Below are 15,129 nucleotides of genomic sequence, written 5' to 3' on the forward strand. Positions count from 1 at the left end.
GCTCGGTGAGCAGCATGTACAAACAAGCCTCTCCTATGACCTGGAGTGTCTCTTTTCCCCACATTATCTGCTTCACTTGTGTATATGTGTATCCCAATAATTGAGCCCATGGTGTCATCGGATGAAATAGGAAGAAATAAACTTCCCACAAGTGAAAAATCTTTTTCTTTCTCTCTGTTCTTATCCCTATGGTGAAGAGCATCTAACCATGCAGTGAAAGGTTGGGCTCAGCATTCTAACAACTGCCAAGTACATCATTTACTGTGGAGCTTTTCCTTTACGTCCATTAAAGTCAAACTAGAGAGTGAGGTCATTAAAATGATTAAGGTCTGGAAGCATATGATCTCTGATGATGTCATTGGTAACTATTGCTCCTTTTAGCCCTTGGGACTAACTAATGAGCTACCCAGGAGGTAACCAATTTTCGTTGTAGGTCCTTTTTACAGGCTGAAATTTCAGAAGTATTTTATTCCAGAAGAACATCTGGACATGGGCAAGATAATTTGGACTGACTTGAGGCTATGGTGGGATTTCTTCTTTACGCTTCCAAAAGTATCTTCCATAATTCAACTGACTGTATAATTCTAGGATACACACACCCTCCTGTTGGACTTGGGATGAGATGTTTTCAATCATTTCTATGTTTGTATAGAAATAGCATCATTTGTGGACATCCTGATTTATCTATGACTCTCCTTCAGTTCTCTGAATTTTACCAATGAATCCTGTACTCAAGAAAAAAGAAAAAGGAATTTTTGATGAACGTAGAAGTATCATCCCATCCCACCAGATTCTTCTCCTATTTAATAACTCAGTCATGATGTATGCTTGGATTCCAGTGGACCAAAGTGCAAAAAAATTGCTGGCTGGCTCCACGATTTCAAAAATTCTTAGGGGAAATAAATATCTGGTTTTTTTTTATATTTCATCCTGATAAAAGCTTTAAGACTTCTAAGTACATTCAAAATTCCCAAAGTTCTAAGAGTTTAAAGGAAATTTTCATCTATCTCTTCCTTAAGAAATAGAAGACCAGAACCTTAGGTTCAAGGGACTCCTATTTGTCAAGTGTTTGCTGTTCTTTGGTTGTTGTTCTTGACCTCCCAAGACTCTTTTATTTCCCTTAAAACAAATAAATAGAATATACTGATTTTGCCTATATCTCTATCCTCTGATTGAGAAAAGAGCTTCTCTCCCTATGGATCACTTTTCATCAGTTTTCTGCATCTGAGATGTTAGTGACATAGACAAAGTTGTACTCGGGTTCTGGGAAATTCTTTAGTTTTCAACATATAAATTAGCCAAATTCTAAAAAGGACATAAAAAAGCACTGTTGGCCAATTTCTGCTCTTGGGGAATATCTAATGTATTCCCTTTGTTCCATGAATTTATTCATTCCAAACACAAGACTTCCTGTTATACAGAGCATCACAAAGTATGATCTGCTCTTTTTCTTGTTCTGTTGATTCTTTGCCATTCTGGTATCCACATCTTTGGCCCTGTCCACCTGAGGGATCTTACTAAAATTTGGCTTTCCTATGCCTCAAAAGGTTCTTACATCTACCCAAGAATGGAACAGAAATGGAAAAATTATATCCTAAGAAGTACTGACAGCTCCTCTGTTCTGCCTCTCTTATTTGGCAAAAGCGAAAGGATTTTCTTAAATGTACTTCTTTTCATCAATGTAGAATACTGATGAGATAGCTAAGTGAGTATAAATTATCAAGAGAAATGTGGACACTAAGCTCCCTGAGAGAAGGAACCATGCCCTCTTTATACACTCCATAGTGTTTTTCTTGATGCCTCAGATGTAGTAGGCATGCATATACATATACATGCACACACACACACACACACACACACACACACACACACATATATATATTCACATATACATGTATATTATCTGAGACACTGTGGAAAAAAGAATCAAACTTTAGGGCTGGAAAGGGTCACAAAGAACATTTAATCTGACTCCTCATTTTATAGATGGGGAAACTGAGGCACAGAAAAAGTAAGTGATTTGCTCAAGGTCACAATCAATCAACAAGCATGCATTATGTGTTTACTATGTGGTAGACATGCTTGTAGGTATGGGGCACATGAAGACAAAGAATAAAACAATTTTTTTCTCTCAAACAGGGACCAGAACTCAGCCCTCCATGAGCCTATTCCAGGGTCTTCCCCACCAAACAAACCATGCTGCCTTCTAATTCTTCAGCAAGGTAGGTGTTATTGAGGACACTCATTTAGTCTTCATTTTTTGTCTTAGGTTTGTATTTGAATTGCTCTTTTCCTCACTGTGAGGCATAGCCTCAGCCGGGGGCCGGGTTCCCTTGTAGTACATTTCTTTAATAGAGAGCTAGTTTAGAAAAAAGCAATTTTTGAACACATCATGTTAGAGTTCACATGAGTCAGGCCTTTGTCCCAGGAGCAGATGCATTTGGCAAAGAAAAATGAACTAATGAGATAGTAAGAACACTCCAGAATCCTGTCCTCCTTCTCCCAAATATGGCGCAGCTCACCTCAGAAGCCTCACAAATAATAATCACTTTGGGCCACCATGTACAATGAGGCCCTGAAACAACTTCTTTTTCAGTTGTCCTCTTAAACCCTATCACAATTCCAAGAATATTTGAAGCCATGATTCTTCTGGAAGTTGAGTGTAGAATGCCTCAAGTTACCCAAGATGAAGGCAATATATGTAGCTGCCTTTATATCTTTGTAGGCTCCCCACCATGCCTGGAATGCACTCTGTGCATTCCTTACTTAGAAACCCTAGCATCCTTCAAAGGTTAGCTCAGATACCTCAGACCTCCTACATGAGGTATTTTTTGATATACCCAGATATGCCTTCCTCCATATTTGTGTGTATGTGTCACACACACACACACACACACACACATACGCACACACACACGTTATCTCCCTCTACAAAATATAATCTCATTGAGGGAAATGACCCTATCACTTGTGTCTTTGTAACATCCCTCACAATTCCTAGAATAGAACTGTCACTTAAGAAATGCTTATTAATTCACTGATTGATTGGTAAGTAAAAGAGAAGAACATGGTGAAAATAAAGGCAGATTAGCAATAGAGACAAGACTGGAACTGGATTTTGCCTTTATCTGTGTCTTTTTTTATCATGTAAGCAGAGGAACTCCATGAAAGTTATTAATCATGTTCCTAAAAATTGTACCAATTATACAGATCTATAGCTCTTAAGGACTGGCAATGATTGGGAGGGGAAATATCAGTAAAAGTACGAATGAAAGAAAAAAAAAAGAAAAGAAACAGCTTTCTTGCTACCCTGAATATATATGATGGGTAAGTGTCATTATAGTATAATCCTCCTTGCAAATGTGTTGCGCCATTCCCCCAGGTAATATAACATGCTAACAAGCTGCATGATAATAGAGTCTTCAGTACTATAGTATATGGAAATATGCATATTAACAACCATATGCTAATGGTAACTAGAGCAAGCAAAAAGCAAAAGTAAACAGCAACCATCTAAGGTTGGTTCATGGCCTCCCCAGAGAAAGCTTTACCCGGACTAGTAACCTCTATCGGTGCATTGTGCCAGGGGCATCTACTAGAGGCTGGCACTTTATTAGAATCAGTTTTACTTCTAGGATGGAAAGCAGCTGGAGAGAAGTGGCAGGGCACACACTGCTGTCCTGAGAAGCCAACTTACAGCCTTCCCTGAGGCTTATAATGTGTTACCACATGGCAACTACTACTTTCTTCTCAGTTTTGTTATTTCTATTGTAAACCTGGACACATACTTTTACTTGCAATTCAAAAAAAAAAAGGATTGAGATGGAAGACAAGTTGACGTTCCATGCCACAGTCAAATAATGACACACAAATGTGATAACAAAGGTTGCTCCCAGTTTGTGTGACCCAAGTATAGGTAACATAGGTAGAGAGTGATTTAGTTTGTCATAGTTTTTAAAAATGAAGTGTGGTGTGTGTGTATGTATATTCAATTGTTCTTAGGGAAAGAATCATAAAAACGGAAATACTTTCTCTAATCGGGGGAATGTTGGGTATTTTGTTCTGGGAGCAAGCCCATCCTACTTGTGGACATGAAGCATGCCTTCACCAGCACAACATGCCTTCACTGCACGTTAAGAAGACTCAAAAGCCAGCAGTAGAGGTGCAAAGATGGCACGTCGTGGAAGATTCGACTTGTTGCAGTAACTTCTCTGCAGTTGGGTCATGTAACTAATGCCAAACTGACAGGAAGCCACCTCTATTTCCACACAACCAGTCAAAACCACAGAATTAGGAGATTCAAGGAAGAAGGCAAGACAAACATATGAACCCACATGTCCACACACAAATAAATATAAGATGAAGTACAAACCAGTGAGGAAGATGAAGCTTGAGAAGATGAGTAGGGGGAAGACATAATGATATGTTTTCAACAAAAGCATCACAGAGAAGACAGTTAAAAGCAATTAGATTGAAAAGGTTAACCAAGAAAGGAGGGAAAGAAGGTCACCTAAAGTTTCTGATCATGCTTCATGCAACACCAAACAGCAATAAAACAGGACACAGTCAAATGGTGAGACTCAAAATGTCACATTCAGAAATATGTCAAACACACAAGGAGAAAAAAAAAAGACACATATTTTTTGTGATCAATGGCACTCTTTCAGTGAAACAATTATGGAAATCATTCTCCAAAGAGACTTTGGGAGAAGAGTACCGTGGCTCTACTGAGTACTGTACAGGTCTTAAATTGCTTTAAACTTTATCAGCAAAACAAGAACAAGGACTTGGTCTCTGTTATGTGGGTAAGGAGACATGACTATACTACAGAAGGTAGACTCTGAAAAAAGATACAGAGAGGAGATCACTGGGAATGTGGATATGGTATGCAGACAAAATGGCGTCACGAAATCTGGTGGACACATCAACACAATACGAAAACAGACAGAAAAAAATGCTAAAAAGAAAAAAATCTTTTTAAGTGAAATATCAGTCACACCAATGGTGTCGACTGAAAATCAGATTATTCTCCTTCCTGCTTCCCTCCCTCCCACCTTTTAAGGTTTCCTGCAAAGAAGTTAGTGCATAATCCACAAAAACTAACAAATAAAACCAGAACACCAAATGCTACCATTGATTCAGAGATATATAACCAGGGGGCATGTATATAAATATACATATATACATATATATATGCACCAGACAACGGTGATTATATACATATATGTATATATGTACACATATTTATATATACAGAGAAAGGTAGGTGTTATCTTCCTGAATTCTTGACAAAGGGTTAGTCCTGGAGTTAGAAGGAGTGAAGGTAGAGGATTGAGGTTGGAAGGAAAGTTAACGAAGAGTGCATACCGCTTTCGGCTTCTGCAAATGACAAGAAAAAAAAATTTTAAATCAAACATTTTGGTAAGAAATCAACCAACACCAGAAGAAAAACTTAAAGAAAAAACACAATCTTCGTTTCAAATTCTTTGAAGAATATGATACAAAAACAAGCAGTCTTGCCAAGAGTAAGGACAAATAAATATGGAATGATGCTAAGTTGGGAGTCGGGGAGATGGGGGGGGAGAAAAAAAGGAGAAACAAAGGAATTAACATGGGGTACAAGTGAGGGCACAAAAGTGGAGGGAAGCAACTTTTCAATCTTAATGTCTCATTAGAGCAAGGGTTAATTAAAAGGAAAAGAAAAACTTTATCAGGAGTTATTTTAATTTATAGCTTTGCACATCCTCTATGGCTAATGTGTGCTGATGAATGCCTCCGTTTTCAGATGCACTGATCCACATTCCCTTCTCCTAAGCATACCTTTTCCTTAAGAGAGGGAGTACTTCCACAGTTGAGACCAAGCCATATTTGAGAATTAAAGGCTGTTGTTGCATACAGAAAGCAAAAACAAAATGGAACAAGTTTTTCCCTACTTTTCCAAAAATAAGGCCATTTGTTCACTGAAAAAAAAAAAAGATGTCTTTGTTGAAAACATTTCCAATTGAGGAATAAATATGAAGGTCCATTCAGGAAAACTAGTCTCCAGGGAATAATAATACTTTATTATTCTTCTCTTATAAGTATTGTGTCCATTGACCAAACTATTAGGAAGTCAAGGTCTGAGTGTTTTTTCCAGTAGAGATAATTTGCCATCAGAGGTAGTTTTCACCCCTTGTGACCAAATGTACATATTTGTGAACTGACCAGCCAGGGCACAGGATGCAACTTCCAGCCAAAAAATTAGTACAGAAACAGTGCTCAGGGTGATGGACAGCATTTCACATTTCACTTTTCTGAAGAGTGCAGAGAAGTGGGAGGGAGATAACACCAGAAATTTACACAAAGGTTTACCCACTTGACAGGTGAAAAAGTTGGTAATGTGAAGAATATCATTTGCAAAAATGCTAGAAAGGATAACGTTTTCTATACAAACACAGGGAACTCCTTGTGAAATTATGGCCAAATGCATTTTTAAATCTGGAAACGATTCAACCTGTGTGCAGGGTGACATCAATCATTTTATTTTTGCAAATAATCATGCTTCACTTTGCCAGTCTAGGAAAAAAAAAAAAGAAAGGCCAAGGCCAATTCTACATGTGGCCCCCAAATCTACCATTTTTGGTTGATTTGGATTTTTTAAAAACACATCATAACAATTGATCAGATCAGCCCTGAAATGCAATCTGATCAGATGGTAAAGACAACCAAAAACATGTGGATTGACCACTTTCCAATCCAGTGTTTTCCAGCACAGAGAAACAGACTCTGCATTTGGTAACTTGACATAACTAGGCTATTTATCCAGAGAATGAAAACTTGTTAATCAGATGACACCATCATGAGTCCAAACAATTCTTGGAACTGAAATGCCCTTCTAGGAAATCCCAACAAATGTTCTGGTGAGGAAGAGGGATTGACTTATACTTTGTGGTCTGTCCTGCTCAGCAGTTCAGAATGGACCATACTGTGAATTCCCTTCCTGCTGAGGAGCAACCAGATTTTCTACAAAAAGGTAGGTGAGCTCTGGCAAGGAAATAATGAGCACCGTCCCATTGGACAAAAGCCTTAGAATCTTGGCCATTTGTGTTCTGATTCTTCCAAAAACTGTTGAGAAAGGTGGGGGAACCAGAGAAACATCTATATTATTTCTCCAACACACAATGCCATTTCCATGACATAGATTGTTAGCTTAATATGTCTTCAATATAATAGAGACAAGCCAGTGTGTGTCATGCTCTCTCCCTGCACTGAATCATATATTGACTTGGGTGTTATCTATCCCAGCCAGACCTATTCCCTCCATCAGTCTGATTAGCACATAATTAAGAGCAAAATAAATAAATAAAGAGAGCAGCCTGACTTTGAGTGCAGCTCTCCTGGCTAATTTACATGAAACTGATATTCTGCCACCTGGATTCAGGCTGAACCGGGAGAAGCGCATATGGCACACAATAGGCTGCTTGTAATTTGGATATCAAGAGAGCAGATCTCTCCCATAACCACTCTGCCCCCTGCCTGCTGCAGAAGAGCCCGGAGCCCATCTGCTGTTTCCTAGAGGTAGAACGTGTGCGTCCCTTCCCGTTGAAAGAGAGCTGGGACGGGAGAAGGCTTGCCAGGGGTGTTTGGCTTTAGGGTAGAAAGGCTGAGTCACTTGTAAGTGGGCAGAGAGCTTCAGTATGTGCTCTCCTCTCCCCTAAAAGAACTGAGAGTAGGGGGTGTTTTATATTCTTTGGGAAGTCAGAAGGTCCATGGCAAAGAGGATCATACATGGAGGACTTGGAGGGCCATTGAAGGTCATCTAGTCACATAAGAGGAAGTAAAGTGATTTGTCTGACACGTAGGCTGTAAGCACTGAAGCTAGGATTTGAACCCATATCCTTGGACTCCAGAGCCAGTGCTAAATCTACCCCTCTGCCCAGAGTTTATTAATTATAAGGAAATAGGTTGGGGAAGAAGAGTGGCATTAATGGCGTTCAATAAACATGTTCTGGAGTATATCAGAAAAGGCTGCATCAGGCTTCAAAGAAAACAAATCCCATTTAGGAAGGAATGGTCTGAGCAGTATGGGCATACACGTTCACCATCATCGGTGACAGCCCCAGAGTCTGAGCAACTTACCGGCTCTCTCGGTTGGCGGACTTGTACTCTATGGCTATCATTAAGAGCTTTAGCTTCACAAAGCACAGCCTGCAAGAGGAAAGAAACCTTCAGGTCAGTCCTTCTGAATGATTAGAGCCATATAACAACACTGTTAAGATCTTTCCATTTACTAATGCAAACATTATCAAGGAGCATCCTCATTCCCCAGTCATTGTGTCTGGGAGGTGTGTGTGTGTGTGTGTGTGTGGGTGGGTGGGTGGGTGGGTGCATTATCCTTCCCCTATCACTCCATCAAACCTACTTTCCTCCAAGCTGATAAGGCACTGGATATTGGAAGCACAAATTGCCCTTGGTGCTGGATGTCTAGACACAGACCCCAAGCTGGGATTTTGTCTGGGGATTTACACTGGGCCAGATTCATTAGTCACTTCATTTTGTACTAAAATGTTAACTGCAGGGGGAGTGAGGTATTTGGAGCAGGTGGACCTGTGATTTGGATCCTGTTTCCAGGCTTCTGTGTAAATGGCCCCAATTGTTGCTCAGGGCCGACCCCAGCGCACATGGAATGATGATAATAATACTTAGCCGGATGTAAGTGCCCAGCATGGCCCTGCCACTCAGGATTCCATAGGAGCTCACAAGCTGAGAGGTTAGGAGAACAGTCCTGAAGGCGTCTGGCCATGGCATGACTCCATGCCTTTCCCTCATGCTGTTGCCCCCATGTGGAATATTTTCCTGTGTCCTCTCTACTTCTCCTTCAAGGTCTATGTAGTCTCCCTCTAAAGGCTCTAGATTTCACCAATGTCCTGACCCTGTTAACACTCCTAATTTAGACTGCACAGTTCTGGATTACATCCCTTCTTTGAATGGCCACTGCTTCACATGTGTAAGTCTTATTCCCTAACTAGCTTATAAATGCTTTGAGGTCGAGGCCAACGTTTCATACTACTTTAGAATTCTTTCCAGTTCCCAGCACCAAACTGGATGCACCAGTCATTGAATTAACACTTATAAATCGATGAATGGATGGAGGCTTGGTGTCAGCTTTGGTGGTCAGCTATTTTTGATTTTACCATGTCAGTCACCTGACATCCCTTCTCTGCCACCAAACACACACACACAGACACACACACACACACACACACACACACACACACACACACACACGACACTGGTTATGTTTGCATAGCCAGAGCTTGGATTGGAGTGATCCTCACAGAGCTAGGCATGGGTGCTTTGGCTCCATGAAGAGCAAAACATGAGCTCTGGCCCGTTGCTGAAGAGAATCCATTGCCAGAGGGTTTTAGTTGATGTCTTGGGACCCTGGGTGGGGGGTGTGTGTGGAGTTATGCTAAAAAGGACTGGCAACTAGGCAAGTGTGATCCTCCTTCTCAATGGGCCATAAGAGAGGAGAGACAACTTAGAGTCTCTTTGGATGTGGGCTTTTTGTTGGGATGCAGTCAATGCCAACTCTCCATTGGATTTCCTCTTAGGGAATAGAGGAGAATAATCACCATAGATGTTGCTGGGGAGGGAGAGGAGAGAAGAAATCCTTCCCTTTCCTTACTCATGAAGTTCAAGGGATAGTTCCCATTGGCTGTATGCCCTTTATCAAGGGGCCAGAGTATATATGACCCTCCCCAGAGAGTCAAAGCATAAATGCTTGGTTCTGTGGAAGCCAGATTTGATCATATCTCTTCCCGCCTCAATAAAATCCAGTGGTTCCCTATTACCTCCAGGATCACATGTAAAATGTTCTATTTGGCTTTTAAGCCATTCATGACCTAATCCCTTCCTACTTGAATCTTTTAATACTCTACTCCCCTCTACGAATTGTAATGTCAAGCAACTTTGACCTTCTGACTGTTTCTTAAACTCAACACCTCATCTCTTAGCTTCATGTCCTTTCACTGTCTATCCCCCATTCTCAGAATGTTCTTCCTGGCTTCACTGACCTCCATTAAGACTCAGCTCAAATCCCGTTGCTGTTCAGTCATCTTTTTCAGTCATGCCTGACTCTTCGTGACCTCATTCGGAGTTTTCTTGGCAAAGATGTAAAAGTGGTTTGCCATTTCTTTCTCCAGCTCATTTTACAAATGAGGAAACTGAGGCAAACAGGGTTAAGTGACTTGCCCAGGGTCACACAGCTAGTAAGTGTCTGAAGACACATTTGAACTCTGGAGGATGAGTCTTCCTGACTCTAAACACTCTACTCTAACCGTTGTGCCACCCAGCCACCCTACCTCAAACCCTACCTTGTACCAAAGCTGTTTGTGATTCCCTCATTGCTAGTGCCTTCCCTCTGAGATTATATCTCCTTCACACATATCTTATATGAACACAGCTGTGTGTTTGCACATTGTGTTCCCCATTAGAATTGAAGTTCCTTGAGGGCATGGCCCATATTGTTGCCTTTCTTCATATTCCCGGAACTTAGCATAGTATTTGGTACACAGTAATGGTTTAATAAGTGCTTATTGATTGGTTGACTGATTGAAAGTATCCCAATTGAATGCTACTTCTCACTTCAACTTTCCTCCATTTATATCTGGCTTAAACATGAGGCAACATGGTACAGGAGAAAAAGAAATTAGATCTGGAGATAAAAGACCTGGCTTCCATCTTGGCTCTGACATTTACTAATTTCATGATTTCAGAAAAGTCATATCACCTCTGAACTTCAGTTTCTTCATTTGTAGAATGGAGACAGTAATATTTGCATTCCGAACTTGAGAAGGTTGTTGTGAAGAAATGTGATCTTAAAATTAAAAGCAAATTATGAATAAGAGCTATCCTTCCTGGTGGCAATATATTACTCACATTAAATGTGTTGGTGAGGTAGCTATATGCTTGTGTGGGGTGGTAAGGAGCTGCCATTTCCCATCCCAGGTGCAATCATCAGAAAGCTTGTACCATGTCCATGTAGATGTGGCCCTCTTGCAATCCTACTAAGAGAAGCTAAATTGTGTGTGTGTATGTGTGTGTGTGTGTGTGTGTGTGTGTGTGTGTGTGCATATATACAATTACTTCCCTTACAGTAAATCTATATCTGGAGGTTTGGAAGTTGTACTATGGGATTAACTTACGTAACCAAATATGTCAGAGGCAAAACCTAAACACAGAGCTTCTAACTCTAAGGATGGCTCTCTATACATGTATAAATTATTTTAAAAGGAAAAAAAAATCAGATTCTCAAATAGATCTGTGAACTTATCCATCTGGATGTTTCCTCCAGTGAAAACCAAAGTTTTTGGGTTCTGAGGGGAGTTGGCTGAAAACTAAAACTTAAGAGAATTCATGGAAAGGAGCTTAATTTGATTCAACACAGGAAACTTCACCTGATCTGGACGTGGGAAAAAACTGCCAGGTGGACAGCCCTGCTTGATAAGCCTGCCTATCCTGTGTTACTCGACCATAAGTTCAACACAGTGTGTCCACTCAATGTGCTAGAACACTTCCTCATTTTCTCCTGACATTATGAAAGTACCAGTAGAACCCACTGACTTTCTGCCTGTTACCTCTCGTCTTTGTCACATGGCAGCCCATCGTCTCTTCCTATCACATCTTCCCTAACATCTCTTCATTCTATTCTTCTTCAAAGTTCCATGTTAATCATAAGGGACAGCCTGCTCACATCCACCAGAAGCCTTAGAGATCATCTGTCCCAATGCTCTTTTTATAGAACATATGACCACACATTTAGACCTAAAAGAGACATTATAGTCATTTGATCCAACCTTCTAATTTTGAAAATGAGGAAACTGAGTCCCAGAAAAGTTGTGATTTACTCAAGGCTATGAATGTAGTTAGCTGAAGAACCAAGGCTAGACACCAGATTGATTGGCTCCTAGTTCAGTTGGCATGTACCCGTATGTTTCCTACCTCTCTCTGGGAGTAATTATATTTATATGTATTTTATTATGTATATTATTATATAAATTATATATAATTTATTATATTATTATATAATGTTAGTAATATTGTATAATTATATGTTATATATTACATATTATTAATAATATATAATATAATATAATATTATAATATGCTGGGAGTAATATAATTATAATCCCTTAATAGTAAATCTACTTACTGATATTTTACTGAATTACAGAGTAGCTGTTCTATTTCTACTGTTTCCCTTCCTACCAAATTGATCTAGTCTGACTGTTTTTTATTAAGCATCTCTATATGCAAGACAGTGCTAGGGATCACAAACACAAAACAAAAAGCAATACCTGCCCACAAGGTTATTACATTCTTTTGAGTGATGCAAACATGCAAATTTAAGGCAGGAGAGTAAGGCTAATAACAACAAAGGTAAGTAGGAAAAGTTTTCCTTAGAAGATGGAACATATGCTAAGCCTCACCAGAAGCTAGGATTTCTAAAAGGAAAAGGTTAAAAAAAAAAAAAGGAATGCATTCTGGGACAGCCTATTCAAAGGCATGGAGGTGGCAAACAGAGTGATACATTTGGGAAACAGTCAGTTGACAAGTATTTTATTAACCATTTATTTGTGCACCAGGTACCATGCAAAATGTTATCTCTGCTCTCAATAAGTATAACAGTTTGGCTGGAATGTAGACTCTGAGAAAAAAAGGAACCTCAATGCAATAAGCCTGGAAAAGTAGGCTGCAGCCTGGAAAGGGAGGGGTCTAAATGCCTAGCCAAGTTAATGGGGAACCAGTGCAGTGACATGGTCCAACTGTGCTTTTAGAAAGATTATCTTGGCAGAAGTATGAAAATGTAAACTGAGAATCCTATTATAGGAGGCTCACTCTTTATTCCCTCTCATACTACCTCTCCTTTCATCCCCCACAAAGGAGATAAGTTTCAATTTCTAAATTGTCATTGTCAGTTCTGAAGGGACCCTTTTTTCCTCCCCATTGAATTATTTGACTCAGTTTCATACAATCCAAAGCACACACATTCAAGTCAACGAGAAACTCTGTGTACAGACAACTGTGTCAAACAGGACTCTGGGAAACAAAGCATTATGTATTTCCCCAGGGAAGCCCATTGAAGGAATAACTCCTTGGGATTTCAGTTAGGAATGAAAACTCAGAATGCTCAGAACTCAGCAGAGTTCCAGACCACTATTTACTTGAAAACCTGTGGCTAACCAAATAAGATTGAATTGCCCCATGGTTTCCTTTGTGGGGATCCTGCCAGAAATAATTAAGGGCACTTTTCTAAATGCCAGTATCTTCTCCTTGGGGTTCTAGAAGAGGTGGGAAGAGCTGGTGGGGGTGCCACCAGTAGGAAATAGATGATGAGAGTAGCTAAAACAATGAAGTAGCTCAGGACTGAGGAAATGACATTAGTATATCCCATTAGCCTTGGGCAGAAACCCTTTACCTCAGCTTTATACAGGTGTCCCAAAAGTCTTAGGGCAGCTTTAAGTTATTGCTTAAGGACTTTTGAGTCACCTTATATAGCTCCTAAAAAAGATAATCCTTCCAGTTCCCCACAACTCAGTGATTACTGGTTTAGCTATGATTTCCAGAAAAAATCATTCCCATTCTTTACTATCTGTACCTGGTACTCTGATAAGCACTAGACTGGATGAGTTAGAAATGACCCCTGTTCTTTACGAAGAATGAATCTAGGATAGACTGACAAGGATAAAAATGAGAGACAATTAAGATAAAAATCAGTCAAACAAGATGACCGTGGGGTTTGCATATAAATAAAGGATGAATGAATTATATTGGGAGAATTAGTGAATGAAGGGTGTACATTAGGACCGAGTAGATTTGGAAGAAGCTGTCCTTTTCTACCTAATCAGTACAAGAAATAAACATTAAGAAGGAAGAATTTTAGCAGTCACTTGAAGGATGGGAGAGAGGTAATATTTTGGCTGAGTGCAAGAGGTGGGTAGAGGATACTTTAGAACACTACACAGTTAGTCAATAAGCACTTATTAAGTGCCTAATGTATGCTAGGCACTGTGCTGAGTGCTAGGAATATAAAGAAAGGCAAAAAGAAAAAAAACAGTCCCTTCTGTCAAGGACCTGCCAGTCAAATGGAGACAACAATATGCAAACAGTTATGTTCAAACAAGATATATCCAGAACAAATTTGGTGATAATTTCAGAGGGAAGGCATTGAGATTAAAGAGTTCTGAGAAAGGCTTCTTGCAGAAGATGAGATTTTAGCTGAGATTTGAGGGAAGCCAAGGAAGCCAGGAGGGGAAAGAGATAAAGAGGAAGAAGGTTCTAGGCATGGAGCCGGTGAAAATGCCTGGAGTCAAGGGATGGAGTCTTGTGGTTGAGGAACAGCTTGAAGTCCACATCATTGGATTTCAAGGTACATGACAAAAGTAAGGTTTAAGAAGACTGGAAATATGGGAAGGAGTTGGATGACGAAGGGCTTTAAAAGCTAAATAGAGGATTATATATTTGATCCTGGAGGGAATAAGAAACATAGTAGTGTATTCTGAATAAGGGAGTGACGTAGTCAGATCAATTTGATAGATGAATGGAGGATTGACTGGAGTGGAGGGAGACCTAAGGTAAGGAGACCACCCAGCAGATTACTACAATAGGCCAGGAGGGAGGGGATGAGAGTCTGCACCAAGGTGGTGGTGATGTCAGATGATAGAAGGGGGTGGTAAAGAGATAAGGTTACAAAGGTAGAAATGACAGGTCCTAACAACTAATTGGATATGGGTGGAGGGGATAAGAAGGAATGAGGAGTTGGGGAGGATACTTAGTTGGAGAGTTTGGGTGACTGTATATATTTGATCTGTGCATAGTTGCTCATATATTAGACTGAGTCACTTGAGGACAAGGACTGTCTTTTGCCTTTCATTGCCCCAGAGCCTGGTACACAGTAGGCACTTCTAACTTACTGACTCACTGGGGAGATGGTGGTGCCCTTGACAATGGCAAGGAAGTTAGGAAGTGTGAAGGTTTTGGGAGGAAAGATAAGTTCAGTTTAAGATGTCTATGGGACATCCAGTTTGAGATGTCCACTAGGCAGTAAAAAATGGAAGACTAGAGGTCAGGAGAGAGATTAGGGCTGGA

The 15,129-nt window shown here is 40.1% G+C and overlaps 1 protein-coding gene across 5 annotated transcripts in view; it reads right to left on the minus strand.

The window, feature by feature from the left end:
• Positions 1-15,129, minus strand: part of KCNMA1 (potassium calcium-activated channel subfamily M alpha 1) — a 907,067-nt gene that overhangs the window by 159,128 nt on the left and 732,810 nt on the right. For all 5 annotated transcript variants that reach the window (XM_027858884.1, XM_027858875.1, XM_027858865.1 and 2 more), the window contains exon 16: positions 8,119-8,187. In XM_027858884.1, coding sequence (XP_027714685.1) covers positions 8,119-8,187 — 69 coding nt within the window. The remainder of the gene's footprint in view (positions 1-8,118; positions 8,188-15,129) is intronic.

Source organism: Vombatus ursinus, unplaced genomic scaffold (assembly GCF_900497805.2).
Source record: "Vombatus ursinus unplaced genomic scaffold, bare-nosed wombat genome assembly UNPS02000749.1, whole genome shotgun sequence".
Taxonomy (NCBI): Eukaryota; Metazoa; Chordata; class Mammalia; order Diprotodontia; family Vombatidae; genus Vombatus; species Vombatus ursinus.